The sequence below is a fragment of the Hyperolius riggenbachi genome, chromosome 3, assembly GCF_040937935.1.
Source record: "Hyperolius riggenbachi isolate aHypRig1 chromosome 3, aHypRig1.pri, whole genome shotgun sequence".
In the NCBI taxonomy this organism is placed as follows: Eukaryota; Metazoa; Chordata; class Amphibia; order Anura; family Hyperoliidae; genus Hyperolius; species Hyperolius riggenbachi.
The window spans coordinates 213,025,909-213,047,491 of record NC_090648.1 but is presented as its reverse complement, the minus strand read 5'-3'; the positions used below and the strand labels follow the sequence as shown (position 1 = coordinate 213,047,491).

At 42.3% G+C, this 21,583-nt stretch overlaps 1 protein-coding gene across 3 annotated transcripts in view; it reads left to right on the top strand.

Moving 5' to 3' along the window:
• EDC3 (enhancer of mRNA decapping 3) overlaps positions 1–21,583 on the top strand; it is a 71,469-nt gene that overhangs the window by 48,946 nt on the left and 940 nt on the right. For all 3 annotated transcript variants that reach the window (XM_068275677.1, XM_068275676.1, XM_068275675.1), the window contains 2 exons: positions 5,418–5,571; positions 11,559–11,776. In XM_068275677.1, the coding sequence (XP_068131778.1) occupies positions 5,418–5,571; positions 11,559–11,776 (372 nt within the window). The remainder of the gene's footprint in view (positions 1–5,417; positions 5,572–11,558; positions 11,777–21,583) is intronic.

Below are 21,583 nucleotides of genomic sequence, written 5' to 3'. Positions count from 1 at the left end.
AGAAGTCAGTATCTACATTCTTATCTCTTGGATGACAAAACATGTTTTTTCCTCCACACACACTAATAAATAAAACCTTTTGCATTCTATGAATTCTAGAATGACTCTATTTGCAACTTTTTAAGGAATAGAGGGTTTGAAGATTCAGCACTCCCCTAATTGAATGTTTTGTCTGAAATGTGCCAGTCTTAAATATTGCAACAGTTAATTAAATTGTAAATTTACTATATTTTGCTGAAGGAGAAGACTAAACCTAATGTTTACAGTCTGTGTGCCAAGCCTGCCTATCGGCCACGGTTTCTCTGAATTCTTACAGTGGCATGATCATCATTTCATGAATGCGGTATATCCATCTTAATCTCTGTCACCAACTACATTTTTTTCCCGAATGTTTGCTTATCATGGGTCAATATCAAGATAAATGCAAAAAAAAAATGAATACATTCCTTTTTCAGACTGTTAAAGAGAAACCGTGACCTAGAATTGAACTTCATCCCAATCAGTAGCTGATACCCCCTTTTACATGAGAAAAGTCTACTCCTTTTCACAAACTGATCATCAGGGGGCTCTGTATGGCTGATATTGTGGTGAAGCCCCTCCCACAGGAAACTGTGAGGACCATGGTCCTGGCAGTTTCCTGTCTGTGAACCTCGTTGCATTGTGGGAAATAGCGGTTTGCAGCTGTTTCCGACTGCCAAAAAAGCAAGCAGCAGCTACTTTCAGTGACATCACCTGCCAGCAGTAAAAATGTCACCGTGTGATAAATGTCAGAATGTAAATCAGGGAGAGGAAAGCTTTTACAATGGGCAAACACTGACTAAATCATTTATACATAATTATTGTAAAAATGAAGCACTTTTTTATTACATTATTTTCACAAGGGTTCCTCTTTAACTTGACAGATGTAATTGTTTGCTTCTTACAAATTCTGTCATTAATTGTATTTGCAGTTTTTTCCAACACATTTATTTTCCTGCTGTTTGTGTTTTAAAAAATAAACGCTAAAGTAGCTTGTTTTCGCCTTGTGAGGAGTACCTACTACTGCAAGAGATTAAAGAAGCGTAAGCTACTTATACATGAGAAATGAATGTCAGCCTTACTATCTTTGCAGGTTCATTAGGCCTGAATAGATACTGTTTGACTATAGCCAGGCAGTATATACGGTTTTGTGGAGAGGGGTGAAGGGATGGCAGGATGGCTACATGATAGAGCAATGTCATGTGGCATGAAAACCAAAGTAAATAGTGCTCACTTGTATATCACTTCAGCATGCTGGATTGGAAAAGGGCACGCCATGCTTATTAGCTGAAATGTCAGAGAACAATCCTATCAGCTTTTTTTTTTCCTAGCATGTGTACAATGCTTTAGATCTGGCATGGGCAAGCTTGGCCCTCCAGCTGTTACGGAACTGCAAGTCCTACCATGCATTTGCCTTTATTAGTCATGACTGTGGCTGTCAGACTCCTGCAATGCATTGTGGCACTTGTAGTTCCGTAACAGCTGGAGGGCCAAGTTTGCCCATGCCTGCTTTAGATCATGCTGGTTTAATCCCACCGGCTGTCGCCAATAATTAATTGCAGTAATGATCCACCCATTCTGTTGCCTCTGCAGATGCCTCTTTTTATACAGCACTGTCAATAAAGCATTTAAAGAGTATGTTACGATGTTTCATCGTTTTAACATACACTGAGTCCACCCACGGCGGGGTTTTTTTGCCTATAGAAAGTGACATCTTAACATACCTAAGGGACCATTTCCACTATCGCGAATTCGCGTGTGTTTTTCGCATGCAAATTGGCATAGCAATACAATTGAATAGGACTGTCTCCACTTGTCAGGATTCCTATGCGTTTTTCTGTGCAGAAAAAATTTGCATGGCAGAGCCAGAATTCGCATACCGCATACCGCTATGCCAATCGCATACAATGTATTTAATAGGAAATTTGCATAGAAAAGCACACCAGCACTGCCATGGTTAAATTCGCATACATCGTCATCCATGCGAATTCGCATGAAAATTCGCATGAACCCGCATGCGAATTTCGCATCCGCATGCGAATTTTTGCTGCGGCGATTCGCAACGCACAAGTGGAAATGCAGCCTAAGGGGGCTGGTTCAAGTTCACCTAACGCTTTAATGGTTGCCTAATTGTAACCTACACTTGTGAGTATAACTCTGTTATTACTCCACACTGTCTTTAACATACTACACTATTGTAGGCTCTCGATTGCCTTCTTTATATTTTACAAGCATTTGAAGAGTTCTTTCTAATTCCTATAATCCTGTTCAGAAGGACTTTTGTAGCAAATACATTTTGATAGACAAAATAAAAAAATATGAAGTGCTGATGTTGTTGCTGTTCAATGCCCAATCCAATGAATCTTTGTGGAGTTGTTCAAGTGTGGTGTAGTTCTCCAGCTGTGCAGAATGCTATGCTTTTCTAAAAAAAATGTAATGACCATACATGACCAAGCAAGTGGTGAGTATCCCTGAGCAGGATCCGCTGATTATTGTTGGCTTATTGAACCATTTAGAGTTTTTCTAAACATTCTAATGCACCATAGCCAGAGACATGCCTAGTGACTCTAACTTGGTTTCTGGTTATCTAGACCCGACCTTGGATATGGCAAGCGAGTTGGAAATGAGGCATTTTTACACTTTAGTGCTAGGCCACAAATACATATTATTAATGCCTGAAATAGTTAATGAGCAAATAATTCAGAAGTTACTATAAATGGCTGGTTTCTAATTTTTGTACCTGCTGGTAGTTGCGTGTTAAGTTTGTGTACACATGAAACATTGTTTTAGATTACCCAGATTAGCCAGTCCTGGCAGGGATTTTCAGACAAATGGAAACAGGGTTAACTTTTGGCTGACTGTCCATGTACATAACGTGAGAAGGAGACCTAGTGGTGCCAGACCTTGCCAGAGGCCTGATCTTGAGGTGAATGGCTTGGCACTATGCCTTGGTTATCTTGCCAATTCCTAATCGCAGCTTTCAGGCTTTCGTGCGATGGAACAAGAACCTGGTGCTCACGTGACTGGCGGGGCATTTGTAGTTAAACATAGTCTACATTGTGCTACAAGCTCTAGGGAATAATACAAATGGACTAAGGACTTGCTGTTAGCTTTAAACTATGGAAATGACGACTTTCTTGTTGCAAGATGTCATAAGTCAGTTGGGAGCTTTTTGTAAAATGATGTACATGTTTAACACCACATGCCTAAATTGAACCTGTATATAGTAAAAGCTTATACACACAATGCAATTTTCACATCAGATCAACTGATCTATTGATAATTTCCATCATGTCCAATCTGCTTCCAATCCACAAAGATTTATTTTGAGATCAGTACTGCACAAATCGCTCAAAATCAATCTCTTTCTCCATCAAGAGCAGAGCAGACATGCTGGAAATTATCGCTAGATCAGTCTAGCTGATGTCAAAATTGCAACCAGTGTATTGGTCTTAAAAAGCGGAATGAAACCCAGCATTTCTTCTTTGCTCTAAAACATTATTTACAGCATATTATATACAACCAGCATTTTTTTTTTACTAGAACAGCATTCAAAGGGTTACACACAGGACTTAAAAGTTCAGTGCAGAGAAATCTGGACACATCCGAACTTTAGATAATGTTTATCTTGTGTTTACTTAATTGTATCAAGTGAGGAATGTGACGCATTCTCTGACTGAAGAAGCTCCTGGACACAGACACTCAAAGCATTTCTGCCTTCAATACATAATGAATAAAACAAGTTATGAATAAAATGCAAAGTCAGCTCTCAAAGCAAAAAAACTGTACTTTTGGGAACTTGTAATTTCTCAGTGAATAAAAATACTTATGCACAAATGCAAATATGATAACCGTATGACATATAAAAAGTATGAAAACATGTTTTTATTAAATATTATGTCAGGGTTTTATACCGCTTTAACCACTTGAGGACCACAGTGGTAAACCCCCCTAAAGACCAGGGGGTTTATTTCATAATTGGCCACTGCAGCTTTAAGGCCAAGCTGCAGGGCCGCACAAACGCAGCACACGAGTGATTTCTCTCCCCACCAACAGAGCTCTCTGTTGGTGGGGTCTGATCGCTCCCCCTTCTGTACTACATGTAAAGACGGCGGTATCACCGTCTAACAGTCTTCCGAGCGCCACTCGGAGACTGAAGGCGGCCCGCCCCCTGAGCAGGAGGCGCGTTCTCCTGCAAACTGCAGCCCCAGGACTTGACGCCAATTGGCGTTAGGCAGTCCTGGGACTGCCGCCATGGCCACACCCATTGGCATGGAGTGGTCTTAGAGTAGTTAAAGGGCTAAGACTTATTTGAAGATTGATCTGCAATGTCGGGCTTTGTGCTGTATACACTCTATGCATTTTTCCTCTCAGGTTGACAGATCGAGCAATAATTTCTGCCATGTCTGATCTGCTTCCAATCGAGAGAGGAATTTTCTGTACTGCTGATCTCAAAATGTATTCCTTTTCTACCTTTCTCAATCAGATTGGACATGCAGGACATTATGGATTGATCCATCGATGTGACAGGAAAGTTGCACAGTGTGTATACAGCATAAAACATATCAGACCACAGAGTGCACTATACATTTTCAAGTAGTTTCAGTACTCCGTTCTCAGTTTTTCTGCTTCACTATGAAACCACAGCCCCACGATGGTAATATGGAAATATTGACTTTCTGAAAGTCTATATTTATTTATGTATCAAGCATGCTTCCCACGTGACAATGCCTATTATTGATTGGTCACCTTACTTTCTATCATACAGGCATAAGGTATGGCTTGGTTATCAATAGCAGCAATCTAGTACATTTCTATTTGCTGCTACTTGATGGTAGTTTTCTTGCCTAGAGTGCTGCTTTAATGCATGCGTCCATTCCTCCTTGTATTAACATTTTACTGATTTCACTGCTAAACACAGCACCCTTCATCTAAATGTAGTTAAAGCACACATCTTTTTGTCCCAATTCCTTCTGAATCTCTTCACATTAAAGCAGGTCTCATCTGCTAAATGATTGTCTTTATTGTAAAAAGTTATAGTTACCATAGCTTGGGTTCTAAGCAGAACTCTATTCACATCAGAGCTGTCTGCTGCAGTAGCTGCAGTGGCTTCTGTCCAGCTAGATTCTGATCAGGCTTCCATTGACTTGTATTAGGATATTCCTATACATCCTTAATACTGGTGAATGGAAGCCACTTAGGTGAGCAGGCAGTCCTTGTCACTACAGCAAGCTGCTACACTGCATACAGAGTTCTACCCAACACCCACGCTACAGAAAAAGGTTTTAGTTTTAACAGTTTAAAGTGTTGGTAAGCCAATATATTGCAATGTATTATTCTGCTGTCTGTCCTTATTTGCATTGCATCTTGATTCTTTTTTTGTTTTTTAATTTTTACAGATTCAGGCCTGGTGGTGCCCAGTATCTCTTATAGCCTACATAAGAAACTGTTAAGTGTAGCTGAGAAGCATGGCTTAACAGTGGAGAAACGTTTGGAAATGTCTGGAATTTGTGCTAGTCAGATGGCCCTTACATTGCTTGGTGGACCTAACAGGTGAACTCTTAATATAAAATACATCAGTAACTATGTGACCAAGTTATTTTCCCTGACCTGAAATAATCTATTTTTAAATGGTATGGACATATTCCCAGTGTTTTCTTCTTCTACTTCTGTATGTTATATAGAGCCAGTGGCGTAGCTAAGGAGCTGTGGGCCCCGATGCAAGTTTTACAATGGGGCCCCCCAAGCACTCTTTACATGACAATTGATTCAGCACACCAAAACCTGCCAATGGCAACTACAGTGTCAGAGGTGCAAGAAGGAGATAGGGAACAGTGTGTTAATGATTACCACTATTCATAGCATCTATAGAAGTGATTATTATGAGCACAAGACCAACAGAAAGCTAATACTGTAGTTGAGGGAGGGCCCTTCGGGGCCCCTCTGGCCCAATTGCCCCAATGCGGTCGCTACCTCTGCACCCCCTATTGCTACGCCCCTGTATAAAGCATATGAGTTAGTGACAAGACTATAAACTGTGTAAAGTGCTGCAGAAGATGTCAGCTCTACAATAATGTGTAAAAATATGAGAGATTTCAAACAAAGATATAAACACTATTTGCTTTTATTCAAAATCATCCTGGCATGATTTCAGCAAGACACAGCTTAAAGTTTACCCGAGGCTTCCTGTGTCCTCCTAGCCCCCCATCACTGCTGTACACGGCCCCCCAGAACACATCCAACAAGAGGTTGCTGTTACGTTTTGTGACCGCACTTCCCTTCATGCACGAGTGAGGCCGCACTGCGTCTGTGCAAGTACAGCTGTGCCTGCACAATAAGCTGGAGCCACTCGTCCATGAGAGGCGCCATGCCCGCGTGAGTGGGGATACCATCTTCAAGAGGGTCCAAGGCAGCGGCGGTGTTCTGTAGGAGGACACGGGAAACCTATGGATATTCCAGAGGCTTCCGTCTTCTTGGGTAAGTATCTTTTTTTATTTTTTATTTTTTATTTTTGTTTATTGCTGCCTCGGATTTACTTTGTCTTGTTTTCTGGGCCTCCTCCAGTACTGTATTTCATGATCCTTACTCCCTTCATTGCCTAAGTAAAAATCGTAAAAGATGACACTAAAGGGTGAATGGTTGAAATGCATTGCTTGCTGTGGTTTGCATAGAGACAATGTATGAATCTTGCACAGGGAGGATGACAGAAGACGCATACAGTAATTTGTACATCAAAATTTCAAAATATAAAGAAAAATTTCTAACTCAGACTAGACTCCTTTGTCTAATACTTACCAGTAGGGCTGCTCAAATCCGGATCCGGAAGACACCCGGATAGTTGCTAGCCGGATATCTCCCAGTAAACCTGTGCGGGGTGGGTCGAGCTTACCTGTCTGACGTCTTCTTCGTCTGTCCCTGGCGCCTCCCACGATGCGGTCTCTGTGCTGATAGTTTCCTGGCTGGGATTAGAACCGGGGACCCAGCGCTGCAAGGCACATTTTCAACCACCTTTTCAATATTCAATGCATCCTACAAGAAATAAATGAGTAAAAAAGCCTGAGCATGTTTGATGATAGAATTTTGCAATTCCTGCAATAGATATTAATATTATTTATTTATTTATATAGCGCCAACATATTCCGCAGTGCTTTACAAAGCACAATAAGACAAGGGGAACATAGATTCAACTAACAAATGTACAGCAGAGTTCCAAGCAGCACAAATATTGTTACAAAAACAGTAAACATTGGGAGGATGACCCTGCCCTTGCGAGCTTACAATCTAATGTAAACTTTGTAAGCTGTCTTTCACTGATAACAGGTACATTTAGTTAAGCTGTTGCATGTGGTTGCTTACTCAATCATAACTTGGTGACAGGCAAGAGATCTGCAGCAGTTCACAGAAAACCTATAGCTTACCCTCTATATCTTTTAAGTGTGTCATAAGCTCTGCTTTTTAAACTGGGAGCCAGGCCATAGTGCGTGCGAGATAAGAGAAAAAGTATGAAGCCAGTTATACAGCCAGGCCTCAATTTCCCACTGTTAAAGTGATATGAGTGTGCCTGGAATGTTCTTTTCACACGCAATGCCGATCTTCTGCTCCCTTGTCTTCCTGCTCTCACACCGTACTAGTAATACCAGTTCTGCAGATGTCTGCAGACTGCAAACCAATTTAGTAATGTCGTGCTTTGCAAACCTTGCGTGTGTATAAACAAGCACAGATAAATTACTAGGTGTGGGTTGCTCTTCAGAATGAATAAACCGGATATCATTACTGCTGCATGAAACACACCAGAATCTCCCAGGAGTTAACACTACAATGGTCATTAACTGTGTGGTAACATAAATACAGAAGTTACAATGCCTGTGAAATGCCTTCTCCGCCGTGTAACTGTCTATTGTGTGCACTGTGTGACAGCTTTATGTATGTACTGTGTGTAGGGACATAACTATCTGCTGTACAGAAGAATTGGCTTCTTCTACATTATACAATTCAAGATTGGTGCTGCTAGTACAGTATTTATTAATTTTATCTTCAATCAATAAATAGTTCCTGTTGTATCTTTAAATTAAAGTATATCTGCATTGACAAGTTGAACAAAACAGAAGATGGCACCACGCTGTGTACTCACCACTCGACGGGTCCTGCGACGTCCCCTTGACGATGGTCGTCAGAGATGACTCTTCCTGTTGGCGGGTGCGCACGAATACACGCAACACTAAGAGACGTTACGTGGTTGCGTCCATGTACCCACGTTGCGATATTGTGGAAATGACCACTCGATTTTCGGTCGGCGGCAAAATCGCGACGAGGGTACTTAAGTATAGTGTCTTAATCTCATCTGTCACACCTTGGTTGTATCTGACTCGTGTTCCTGATGCCAACTGGAGCTCGATAGAGATTCTCAGCCATACTCCTATCTCTGCACACAGAGTGACAAATCCCCTCACTGCTCTGTACACTTCTGCAGCAACGGGAAGGTGTGGATTTATACCACAGCATAGGCAGGGATGGGTAAAATAAATCGGGTAATTTGGGCATGCGAGACACCACGGTATTTTGGCTGCCACCATAGGTGCCCATGGTAATAGCCGTGATTAGTGACTATAAGTGGTAATTTGGACATCCGAAAAATAGTGGGTGCTGGAGTTACCACTATACAAAATCCGTAGCTGGGAATTTTGTATGGGGGCACTCAACAGCCACTATTTTTTTTTTTCAATCAAATTGCCACTTAACCACTTCACAGCTCCAGTACAGTATATCTACTCCCCTGCAGACTTCATCTAACCGCCCAGGGGAGTAAATATACGTACTCCCGCTGCTACCACTGCTGTAAGCGCTCCCGCTTATTTGTGCGCTCGTTCATGTTGCCATCTGCCCACCAGGAGATCAATGAATGGGAAAGCAATTCCTAATCATTGATCTAAGTCCCCGTAGCAATTATCGGCGCCTTTTATGAGAAGCTGCACGATCATTCTAATAAATAAAAGTTTCCCATCTTCAGTACACTTCCTGTAAGCATACATATTTTGCTTACAGGACGTATAAAAAAAAACTGAGGCCATCTTGTGGCCAAATAGTAAAACTACATCTAAAAGTATTTTTTTTAAATGCAAAGACCTGTTTTTACATTTTAAATTAACCCCTTACCTCCCACACTCCCCAATAGTTACCAACATTTATTTTTTTTGTAAAAAAATACAATGAAATAAATTTACAATTATAAAAAATGCATAAATAGTTTTCTTAGGGACTGAACTTTAATATGTATGTCAAGAGGCTATAATACTGTTACTTTATAAATTATGGGCTTTTTATTAATGATGGATGCAAAACTGAAAAAAAAATGCATCTTTATTTCCTAATAAAATATTGGTGCAAGACATTGTGATAGGGACATCATTTAAATGGTGTAATAACCAGTACAAATGGGCACATAAATTACGTGGATTTTAATTATGGTAGCATGCATTATTTAAAAATGATAATGGCCGAAAACTGAAAAATAAGGATTTTTTTCCAATTTTTTTCTTATTTGTCCATTAAAAAACATTTAGAATAAAATAATTCTTGGCATAATTTACCACCCAAAGTAAGCCTAATTAGTGATAAAAAAAACACATTTAACACATTTCTTTCTGATAAGTAGAGATAAAGTTATTGGCAAATGAATGGAAGGAGCTGAAAGGTGAAAATTGCTTGGATGCTGAAGGGGTAAAACCCCTCAGTTGTGAAGTGGTTAAGGGGCCCATACACCTAACGATTTTCCCGCCGATATACGGCCGATTCGATCACAGTGATCGAGTCTGCTGTGAAATCGCTGGGCACACCGCTGACAGAACGATCGATTTCCGTCCAAAATCGATCGTTCCCATCGATTCCCGTCGATCCGTCCGTGCAGAAGATTTTTCTCGATCGCCGGCGGGTCGGAAGTGCGTCGATAGCGGCGTTCGAATGCCTGACGACCGCCGCAATACAGCGGGTATACATTACGCTCTGGTCTGGTCTCCGGCATGCTTCACTTCTTCCTGCCCGGCAGGAAGTTTAAACAGTATAGGGTGCTCTACTGTTTAAACTTCCTGCCGGGCAGGAAGAAGTGAAGCATGCCGGAGACCAGACCAGAGTGGAGAAGAAGACAGCAGAGACCTGGGGAGTTGCGCCGGCGGAGCAGGTAATGTATGCGGGATGGGGGGGGGGGAGCGGCGGCAGCACCACCACAGATTGTGAATGGTTTCAGGCTGAAATCGGTTCACAATCTGTTTGCAGTAAGGCAGCCATACGGATCCCTCTCTGATCAGATTCGATCAGAGAGGGATCTATCTGTTGGTCGAATCTGATGGCAAATCGACCAGTGTATGGCCACCTTTATAGATGCTAACTGTATCGAGGGGAGTAGTTACAGGCGGGCATCAGTGGAGGGAGGTCTCCTGTGACAGTGGGTTAGGGTTGGGTGTAAATATTGGCAATTTTTGTGGTGGGGGGTTGTGGATCGGTTAGGATAAGGCATCGGTAGAGGGGGGGGCTCATGTGAGAACAGGGTTAAGTGTGAGTGTTATTAAAATACCGGTATTTATCTCCAGCTCTGACCAGCCGGTAACTTAAAATCTCCATGCGGTAAAAGTTGACAGATATAGCAGTCAATAGGGAGTGACAGACAGCAAATAGGGAGAGCCACACAGCCCTGCTTCTCACCCAATTTGATCTGCTGCATTAGCGGGCGGGACTTGAATAGGACAGAGCAGGAATACAAGACATTTAAAAAGGCTTTTCTGTATCCCTTTAGATGTGCATATCTATATACTGGTACACAGAAGAACGCCCTTTAGTTAGCATGTATGCACATCTAATGGAATGCCTGGGGATGCACTGGACAGAAAAAGCAATGGCTCATGCAGACACTTGTGGGAAGATTTACAGCTTCCTGTCTGATACTCCACAGCTCGTGAGACTTACTGAGTGGGGCTTAGTGAATTGAAGCATGTATTTTCGGTATATTACCGAACTTCTACCACATGCGGGAAATCTTAGTGAATTTGGGAAAATAGTGTAATTATTTTACTGAACTGCCCTTAGTGAATTGAGGCCAATCTGATTTTTCCCAAATTACATTGTTGCTCTATACTAACGAGCAGGGGAATACAATAATGCTGTGGATGCACAAATTCACCCCTCTACATAATGTCATCTTTTGTTATCATGTTTATTATGTGTGTGTATTTTTATTTTATTTCTTCTCACATACATTCAGGAATCCTAGTATTATGGATAGGGAGAAGTTGGCAACCAGGCCCTGGCAGACCAAAGGATTGTGTGAAGTGGGGATATTAGTGTTAACATTCAGGATTTCATGCCACAATGAAATGAGTTAAATGTTTAGTGTTCAAACCATAGGCTACTATTGACCCAACCTTTTTTGGAGGAGGAGTCGTGTATTGTTTATCCTCTTTATAAATTGTTGCCAGATGTTAGTGCTGTATACTGGATGCTCTTATTATGTGTAATGTGTAATAATCTAAATTACATTGTTATTCTTCCAGGTTAAATCCTAAAAACATACACCAGCGACCTACTGTGGCACTTCTTTGTGGGCCTCATATCAAAGGAGCTCAGGGCATAAGCTGTGGCCGACACTTGGCCAACCATGATGTAGATGTTGTTCTTTTCTTGCCCAATTTTGTAAAGATGTTGGATCCGGTTACAAGTGAACTGAATCTGTTCTGTCGGACTGAAGGAAAACAAGTGTCAAATGTAAAAGGTTAGTGTTAATTTTCTTGCATCATGTGGCTAGACTTGTTTCCACATCTAGGCTGCCATATCACATTTATAATTGTGTCACAGCTAACACCTTCTAGCAACCCTAAGATGGAGCTCTGCTTTAGCACACAAGTGATTTCCCCCCTTTGTCCCCACAAAGAGAGCTATCTGTTGGTGATCGGCTGTCATAGGCTTCAGCCTATGACAGCCGATCACTTCCCTGCTTCTGTAGGGGACAGCCGTGTCACATGGCTGTCCCCAGTACAGGGCTGCTGTAGATCGCAGTGCTGTACATGCTAATTAGACATAGAGTATATATATTTTTTTAATAGTGTACTCAACCTGCCCCTGCCCAGTTACAAATGGGTCCAATGTGCTCCACCTGCCCCCCTTGCACAGTAAGTAAACATGTCTTAACATTTGCACACAAAAAAGATATACAGTACATAGACATGATATTTTGCTCTGCCATTTTAGCTCACTGTCTTCTGTAAGAAAGAAAGATTTCTGTTCATTGAATGGGAGCTCTTTCTGACCAAGAGAATCCAGTCTGAAAGATCAGAATCTTTTGGTTGGGTGGTGTTCGCACAATATCAGCATTTTTTGCTACAGTGGTCCTTGGCCATTGTCAAAAGGGAGGTGATCCAAATACCAAGGACAATGCTCAGTCAGTATAATAGAAACATTGAAGGGCTGGTTTCTACTGGGGTGCCGTATTCCGGTTTGTTCTGCGAAAAATGCAGCTGGCACCAGTTTTTTTCTCTTTGGCAGCACACGATTTGGATGCAGCCGAATGATTTTGAAGTGAATGGGAACTTAAAATAAAAAAATAAAATCCGCCAGATACTTGCCTATGGACAGGAAAGGCTCTGTGTCCTATAGAGCATTCCCGCTCCTCTCATGGGCCCTGCGTTCTAACGCTAGCTTCCCCGGTAGCAGTAATGCTGCTTTCCGCCAGCAATGGAGGCCTTTGAAGTCTTCAGGAGCCCGAGTGCTCCTAAAGATGAGCGGCTCCATACTGCGCCTGCAAGAGCAGGCTCATGCAAAGTCAGTACAGAGCTGCCTGTCTTCGGGAGCTCTCGGCTCCCGAAAAGACTTCCAAAGCGGGTAGGCTCTGTAGGACCCAGAGCCTTCCCTCTCCTTAGGTAAGTATCTTACCAATTTTTAGTTCTCATTGACTCCTGTGTCGGGAGCGGGAATAGGCCCTTGTGTTTTGGATGTTTTGGAGTTCTCCCCCCATCTGACCCAAATCGACATTCACAAAGCCTATGCAAAGCTCAAAACTGTGGATGAGCAATGGTTAAAGCGGACCTGAACTCAGAAGTCCTCTCTGCTCTTGTTTCTCAACATTTTATTGGTATATACCCCTTTTAAAACCCTGTACTAACCAAGTACCCTCTAGCATAGCAAATATTATCACAAGTACCCCTTGACAAATGTATATTTAATCTTAGTACATGATAATTGGTACTAAACAATTTCCAAGCATTTACTATTGTTTTTAATCAGCTAAAATACTAATTTGATGGTGTTTAAATAAGATTTATCATTTTCTAAAACTCTAAATTTGTTATTCTTGTTTAAGTATATTATGCCCAAGTACCCCCTGGAACCATCAGAAGTACCCCCTGGGGTACGCGTACCACACGTTGAGAACCTAGGCTCTAAAGGATACACAACAGCATCACTGGCGTAACAATAGGCGCCCCCCCCCCGGGCCGTTTGGTTGGGGCTGGAGGGGTGGCAGCATGAGGGGAAAGCCTTGGCCACAGTCGGCGGGGAGAGGGGAAGTTCCCCCCCCCCTCTCCCTCACCTCGGGGCTCTCCCCTCCAGCTAGTTACAGTGTGGGCAGCAGCGGGCAGATACATATCTTCCATGCGTTCCACCGCATACTCCTCGCTCTAGCGGCTGACGTCAGTTCCGGAAGTGACGTCAGCCGCTAGAGTGAGGAGTATGCGGTGGAACGCACGGAAGAAGGTATGTATCTGCCCGCCGCTGCCGACACTATAACTAGCTGGAGGGGAGAGCCCCGAGGTGAGGGAGAGGGGGATGGGAACTTCCCCTCTCCCTGACGACTGTGGCCAAGGCTTTCCCCTCATGCTGCCACCCCTCCAGCCCCCACAAAACGGGAGAGGGGGGGGCCCGCTCTGAAATTTCTGCAGGGGGGCCCGGTGGGGCCTAGTTACGCCCCTGAACAGCATAATAACATTTAAACAAAAAACATTTCTTTGTAACAGCTAATACCAATCTTAAAATAAATCTGCACTGTTTCTACTTCCCGATTCATGGAATCAGACATATTGTTAAAGAGACACTGAAGCGGAAAAAAAATGATATTATGATTTGTATGTGTAGCACAGCTAAGAAATAAAACATTAAGGTCAGATACATCAGTCTAATTGTTTCCAGTACAGGAAGAGTTGAGAAACTCCAGTTGTTATCTCTATGCAAACAAGCCATTAAAGGGAAGGTTCAGGGAAACCTTTAAAAAAATAAAAATCCATATCCACTTACCTGGGGCTTCCTCCAGCCCGTGGCAGGCAGGAGGTGCCCTCGCCGCCGCTCCAGAGGCTTCCGGTCGTCTTCGGTGGCCGACCCGACCTGGCCAGGCCGGCTGCCAGGTCGGGCTCTTCTGCGCTCCAAGGACGGGCTCTTCTGCGTCCCACGCGGGCGCGCTGACGTCATCAGACGTCCTCCGGGCTGTACTGCGCAGGCGCAGTAGTTCTGCGCCTGCGCAGTAAAGCCCGGAGGATGTCCGATGACGTCAGCGCGCCCACGTGGGACGCAGAAGAGCCCGTCCTTGGAGCGCAGAAGAGCCCGACCTGGCAGCCGGCCTGGCCAGGTCGGGTCGGCCACCGAAGACGACCGGAAGCCTCTGGAGCGGCGGCGAGGGCACCTCCTGCCTGCCACGGGCTGGAGGAAGCCCCAGGTAAGTGGATATGGATTTTTATTTTTTTAAAGGTTTCCCTGAACCTTCCCTTTAAGCTCTCCGACTAAGTTAGTCGTGGAGAGGGCTGTTATCTGACTTTTATTATCTCAACTGTTCCTGGACTATTTACTTTTCCTCTGCCAGAGGAGATGTCATTACTTCACAGACTGCTCTGAAAGAATCATTTTGAATGCTGAGTGTTGTGTAATCTGCACATGTTATAGAATAATGCAATGTTAGAAAAAACACTATATACCTGAAAATAAAAGTATGAGAATATTTTCTTTGCTGCTAATCTTCTAGTAATTATTCATAGTACACAACCAATTCATTATATCATATTTTTTTTTTTTTCGCTTCAGTGTCTCTTTAACAGCCTGTGCTTTCAACTGAGCTTATCTGCCATCTCTGCCAATGACAGTCATGTGACACAGGGGAGAAGTCAAATTACAACTTGTGATTAGACACACATGAGGGGGAATTAAACAGGCTAAACTGTCTAAATACATACAGGGTGAATTTCTCTGTTTTCCTTCTGTCCTGTGCAAGAGTTCAGGTCCACTTTAAAGCTTAAATTCCTGCCTGGTAAAACGTTAGGTGTAGTTCAGAATTATTATTATTGATTTATAAATGGAGACTGTATAAATGTGGCTGGTTCTTTTTAAAGACTATGCAAAATTCTATTGCATCTATCTCAAAATGTTTACTTATTTTAACAGCTAGTACAAAGGGATTGGAATGTGGTGTTCGTGACAACCAATTATGCCCAAGTTGTCATTTCAGTGTTAGATTGTAAATGAAGAACTCTCACGGCAACACTTTGCATGCAAGCAGCTAATGATTATCAGATAAATGAGCTTGTAGGTGAATGGTGACCAGATGAACTGTTAACTGAAAGGTGACTGGCAAATCATTTCCTGCCATTACCTGTTAATAAGTAGCAGCTGATGGTGTCCATTTTCAGAAGACCTGCTGTATATGAAAGCACGGGAATACTCCTTTATTCAATAGTATTAAGTAGCAGATTATTTTATTGTTAAACTGGTCACAGGCTGCTCTTGGATTCACAGTCTTGCCCACTGTGTAACCTCATGTTCAGCCAGATTACACATGATATGAATAGACAGTTTACACAAGCCTTCATACTACATTGATGTTAATGCTGGGAATACACAATGAGATTTTTTGTCGATTACTGTCTGATCTTATTTTTGATCGATTTTCCAATCAATTTTCTTATCTTATCAATTTCCATTCACTTCTGTGAGAAATTGATCAGAAATGTCGGACATGTCGGAAATTATCTATTGGACCATCTATCTGCTGAAAAAAATGTATGGTGTATTCCCAGCATAAGATTGCCTAAGGCTGGTTTCACACCAGGACGTTGCGTTTTAGGGGATGTTATGCTCGCATAACGTGCCCCTAACGCAACGCCTGGTGCTCTCTGCTGTGGACATCAGAGTGAGCCGCGTTGTGCAGCTCACTCTGGCGTCCGTGATGCGTACTCTTGGACGCATGCGGCATCACGTGGTCCCGCCCGGCCAATCGCCGCACAGAGCAGCTGCTCCAGGAAGTAAACACTGCACGTCACTGAGTGCAGTGAATATTAATTAGCCATGTGCCTGGCCGCTCTCCGCTCCTCCCCAACGTTACTGAGCATGTGCAAGCAGTCTAACGCGGCTCTGCCGCTTATAATGTACTGCATGCAGTACGTTGTCTTATGGCTCAGCGTTACTAAGTAACGCAACGTGGGCACTGTCAACAGCCCATTGATTTTTCATTGCTGTGCGGTGGGGTGCGTTACAGGCTGCTCTAACGTGCGCCTGTAACATCCCACTGTGAAACCAGCCTAAAAGTGACTCATTTCATAGCTTGTTTTGACAACACAGCACACTTTTTTTAATGTGTAGAGAAATTTACAATAATTTATACAGGATATCCTATGTACATTATCACTTCTGAATCAACAGAAAGTTAATTTGATTGGCCCAGTTTGACGCTACAAAACGTTTGCATTATATTTGCATGCAAACTCAAACTATTAGCATTTCATTGACCATCTCTACTTCTAAATTGGTCATCTTGAGTCTAATTCTAACTGAACCACATCTCTAAATATCACAAGTTACTGATTATAGTATTCTGTGATTTTGCAAAATGGGCAATTCCCCCTGTGGAATTGCAAGGATGTCCATATGTATGGATCATGGATTACAGCAGTAAATAAGGCTTTGTCCTTCTAAAAGACCTTTCTAGTCGAGACTGCATCACAAATTGACATAATTCAGAGTGCCTGGATGGTGATTTACAAGACCTGTTGATGGTGCGGGATGGGGTTGCCTTAGTGATGAGGGTGTACTGGAGCTTGGATTGGTAGGTGCAGCGTCTGTGGGGTGTCGTCTGTTCAGCGTGGTCCAGGTGTATTTTTCTCTTCCTATTCCTTTTAACTCTTTTCCATTACAATACTATGGTAATAAATATATTAATACAATTAATAAGTAAGAATGCAATTAAATCCAAATAGAAAATAATACCAAGTGAAAATTGTAAGTACAATGCCTTGCCAAGAACAATAATGATTTTTCAGCTTACGAAGTCAAGTAAAAATTGAGTATGATAGTAATAATAATAAAATGTTCAATAACGTAAGCAATGTGCATTGACACTAGACACAAAGTGAATGCCTATGCAATGCACTATGTAAATGAGACAATTGTTACGAGGGTCACAGCACAGGAGGGACATAGGGAGACCAGGGAAGCTTAAGGACCATCCAGATGCTTCTCTGTACTGAGCTAAGCATTTTTTTCCTTTTTGTTTTTAAAGGTTACAAGTACCCTTTAAATAGTACCCCCTCATCAGTAATGCATGCAGTTTGTATTGCTGTTTTGCTCTTTTTAGCAATGTTCACAGGGCAGTAGCAAGGCCATTATAACAAAATGGCCAATCCAATGACCACTGCCACCTGTCTTCCTGCCACTGTGCCAAGAAAAGCCTGTCAAAACAAAACTTTTTTTCCCCTCCCCAGCAAGGCAGCTGTTTTATTGGCCACAGTAGTAGACAATACGGGCGCTCCTTCCAAAACACATTTCAAATAGATTGCCTTGACGATCTGATCTACCTGTGCTGAATTTGTGGATTAAGGCCAAGTGCACACCCAGCGGATTTGAATTCGATCCGCTTGGCTATTGTATTTCAATGGGCTGATGCACACAGGCGGTTTGAGGTTTGTTTGTGGTTTGCTAAAAACCTCAAACCGCCGGTGTGCACCAGTCCATTGAAATACAATAGCCAAGCGGATTTACAGGCGGATTCAGCCGGCGGATCGCACCCAAATAAGCTCGGTGTGCACTGGGCCAAATCTCTGCAATCCGCACCAAAAACCGCTAGCGTTTTGTGGATCTGCTAGCGGTTTTGGTGTGCACTGGGCCTTACAGTATGTTCTAAATTTATTAGGAACAGCCTCAGAATCCCAGATCAGGTAAGAGGAAGATTTCCAAAGAAAGGGGAGTACAATTTTAGGATATTTGAGCACTATCCATAAAACAGATGAGATGAATTTTCATGGCTATACACTTCAGCCCTGCATCGCCAACAGTTAAACATACCCTCCCTTCATATTCACCTGTATCCCTACTGAACAGTCCTGCAATAATGTTATGGGAGGACCTCTGCCCTGGTTCCCAGCATCTTCTAGAGGTGGGCTGTGTGTCAGATCATTAGCCCAACCTCCTGCAGTGCCTTTGGATGGTGACATGCCACATATTGAGTTGCTCCTGTCTTGTAATTGAGTACTTGATTGTAGATTGACTTGGTTTGTTTCTTTTGCTGGAGATATAAATACATGCAGCCATTTACACCCTCTTACATTGTTGACAGTTGCAGAGAGAGAGAGAGAGAGAGAGAGAGAGAGAGAGAGAGAGAGAGCTACAGCAGCCACTTGCATGCTCTTCTGAAGAGAGTTCCATAAATGTTGAGAATGGTTTAGGTAGCACTGATGCTGACTCCCTCTATGGAAGTGGGAATGTGGCTTAATGAAAAGGCACCATCCATAGCTATTCTCATAACTACAGTGGAGACTGGGAATCTACATGAATGGTGGAGTCCCTAAACACCGGATTTGGGGACTTTTGGTAGGAAAGTATATCTGCTTTGGGAAATGGCAAGGGGCCCATTCTAGAATTCAATTTCTATGATCAGCCCTACAAATCATGACTAGGGGGATGGTCAATGAGATGCTTAGAATTCTAATTTGCATGCAAATTAAATTCAAAATGCGTGTAGCTTAGAAACAAATGCAGTTCCTGTTTTGTTTTTTGTTTTTATTGTATTTCTAAGCTGCATATGGTTTACATTGAATATGCATGCAAGTCAGAATAAGAGCTCAAACTCACTAGCAGCCTTTTCTAAGCGCTAATCATATGAAAAAGCTTTTGGTAATGTAGTGCTATGGGTTTTATTTTATTTTTTTATAAAATCACATCGCTCCAGTGGGATCACACCCATGGCATTACATTAGCAAGAGCTTTTCAAATCACAAAGCGCTCAGAAAAGCGCTCCTAGTGGGTTCCAGGCCTTAGTTGCATCACACTGACCACAGGCAGACAGGTCCTCTCACTTAGGGGTGGTGCACAACAAGAGCGGTTCTGAGCGTTTTCTAAAAAGCTTGGGGGTAAAAAACCACTTGGCTAATGTTAGTCAATGGGCTGGTGCACACCAGAGCGGTTCGTATTTTTCCACAAACGCAAACTCGGGGTCTGCAGCATTTTTTTTAGATTTCTGAGGCGTTTTTGCCTCAATGTTAAGTATAGGATAGTGGAAAACCGCTAGATCAGAGCGGTTTTCCAAGAGATTTTATTACAGAAGCTTTTCAGTTACAGCTTTACTGTAACAAAATATAAATCGGCTACACAAAAATGCTTCAAAAAACGCTAGGCATGTTTAGAAAATTGCGCTAAACATGCCTAGAATAGCTCAGGAAAACTGCTTCAAAAATCGCTAGCGTTTGCAGATCCGCTTTTTGGTGTGCGCTGGCCCTTAGACAGAAACTCACAGCAATCCATTGCATTGCTACCTCTACGAGGTCTGATATACTGTATATATTATTCAGATTTGTAGTGGATGGTGATAGTCTCAGCACTTGCATCATTAAACATTTTAAGTCATAAATGGCAATCCCAATCATTCTGTCTTGACAGATCATTTCTATAAATAAAAGATACAGCCTTGGTGGGAGGCCTATGGGTAGTGCAGAGGTTTCCCATACGTTTTTACACCATGCTGTTTCAGCACCGGGTCCTCCGGCTTCTGCTGGGTGTGAGTGCTGCCGTGGATGGGCGTGGTCGTACTGCATATGTGTGAGTGCTGTCTGTACAGGCCCAGTAGAACAAAGGCACTTATGCATGGAGAAAAAAAAGCCTTGTGCATACTGTATTCGCGCGTGTGCAGTATGGACACATGTCCACAGTGGCGCTTGCCGAAAAGGTACAGAAAGGGACCCAGCGCTGAAACTGTGGGGTGTAAGATATGGGATGCCTCTGGACTATCCAGAGGCTTCCCACTACTAAGATATCTAATAATATTTCCTTAGAAACAATACCAGTTGTCTGGCTGTCCTGCTGATCCTCTGCCTCCAGTACTTTTAGCAAAGAGCCTAGACCCTGAACAAGCATAGAGATCAGATATGTATGTTTGTATGTTTGTATGTATGTATGTATGTATGTATGTATGTAGTTTGACTAGATTGGTCACTTGCTTGTTCCAGGCGTGTGATTCAGATACTACTACAGCCAAAGTGATCAGCAGCACTGTCAGGCAACTTAGTATTGTTAGAGGGATAAGGAGGCTACCATATTTCCTATCAGAGTTCAGGTGTCCTTTAGGTTAGATCCACCAACAGTTAAGTTAAAGGAACAGTATCAATTGTTCTAAAATGACAATGTACAAATAATGTCTAAGTAGCTGTGTTAACCTTTTCCTACTTTTTCTGTTCAATATCAGAGGCAAAAGCTGTAATTTATTGTGTGTAGATTTTAGCTACATTTGGAATTTTTCATTTGCATAGGTGAATCTGTAGTGTGACATGCTAAGAACAGTGTAATATTGAAGCAGAGTTATATGCAATGGCTCTGGTATCAGGTTTCACACATTACACTATTACAAATGTTTATGTTGCACATAACATATATTTCCTCAGCTTTCTGCACAGAGCTCTGTGAGCTTTCTCTCACACACAGGGTTAACAGATGCAATGCAAGGGTATTCCCTTCCCTTCATGATGTAGTCCATCAGATTATGGCCATCACTGAAGTGTGAAAGGAATTTGATAACAGTAAACAAAGAGATAAGAATTCAAATGTATACACCCGTACTTAGCAGCACTTCCCAAACCATTCCTATCTCAATTGAAAAAGCATGTTAATCGACGGTGTTCCTTTAAATTTAGTATTCAATTTAGTACAGGAAAAATGTCAGTACCATAACCAGAAAGCCGTTGTTTTGCTGCCATCTTGTGGTGAACCAATAACAAAGCACTCTAAGATCAGAATCACACATGCGATCTGGGAAATAAGGTTATTTAATTGCATGTTGTCTGTGCAAGCTATACTCTAGCATTATCATACAATTTAGTTGCCATAGCAAGCTTTTCACAGTTGTAAGATAAATTGTATTTACATAAACATCTATTCAATCTAATGTTTTGTATTCGCATTAAAAAGATGTGAAGACCTTATTCACATTGGTGCAGTGCAGTGTAGCGGCTTGCTTTTTTTTTTTTTGTTTTGTTTTTGTTTTGTTTTTTTTTAACGCACCTTACCGTACTGCAATGCACCACCTATGCCACGTTCACAGTGCAGCAGTTGCATTGCGGTATGG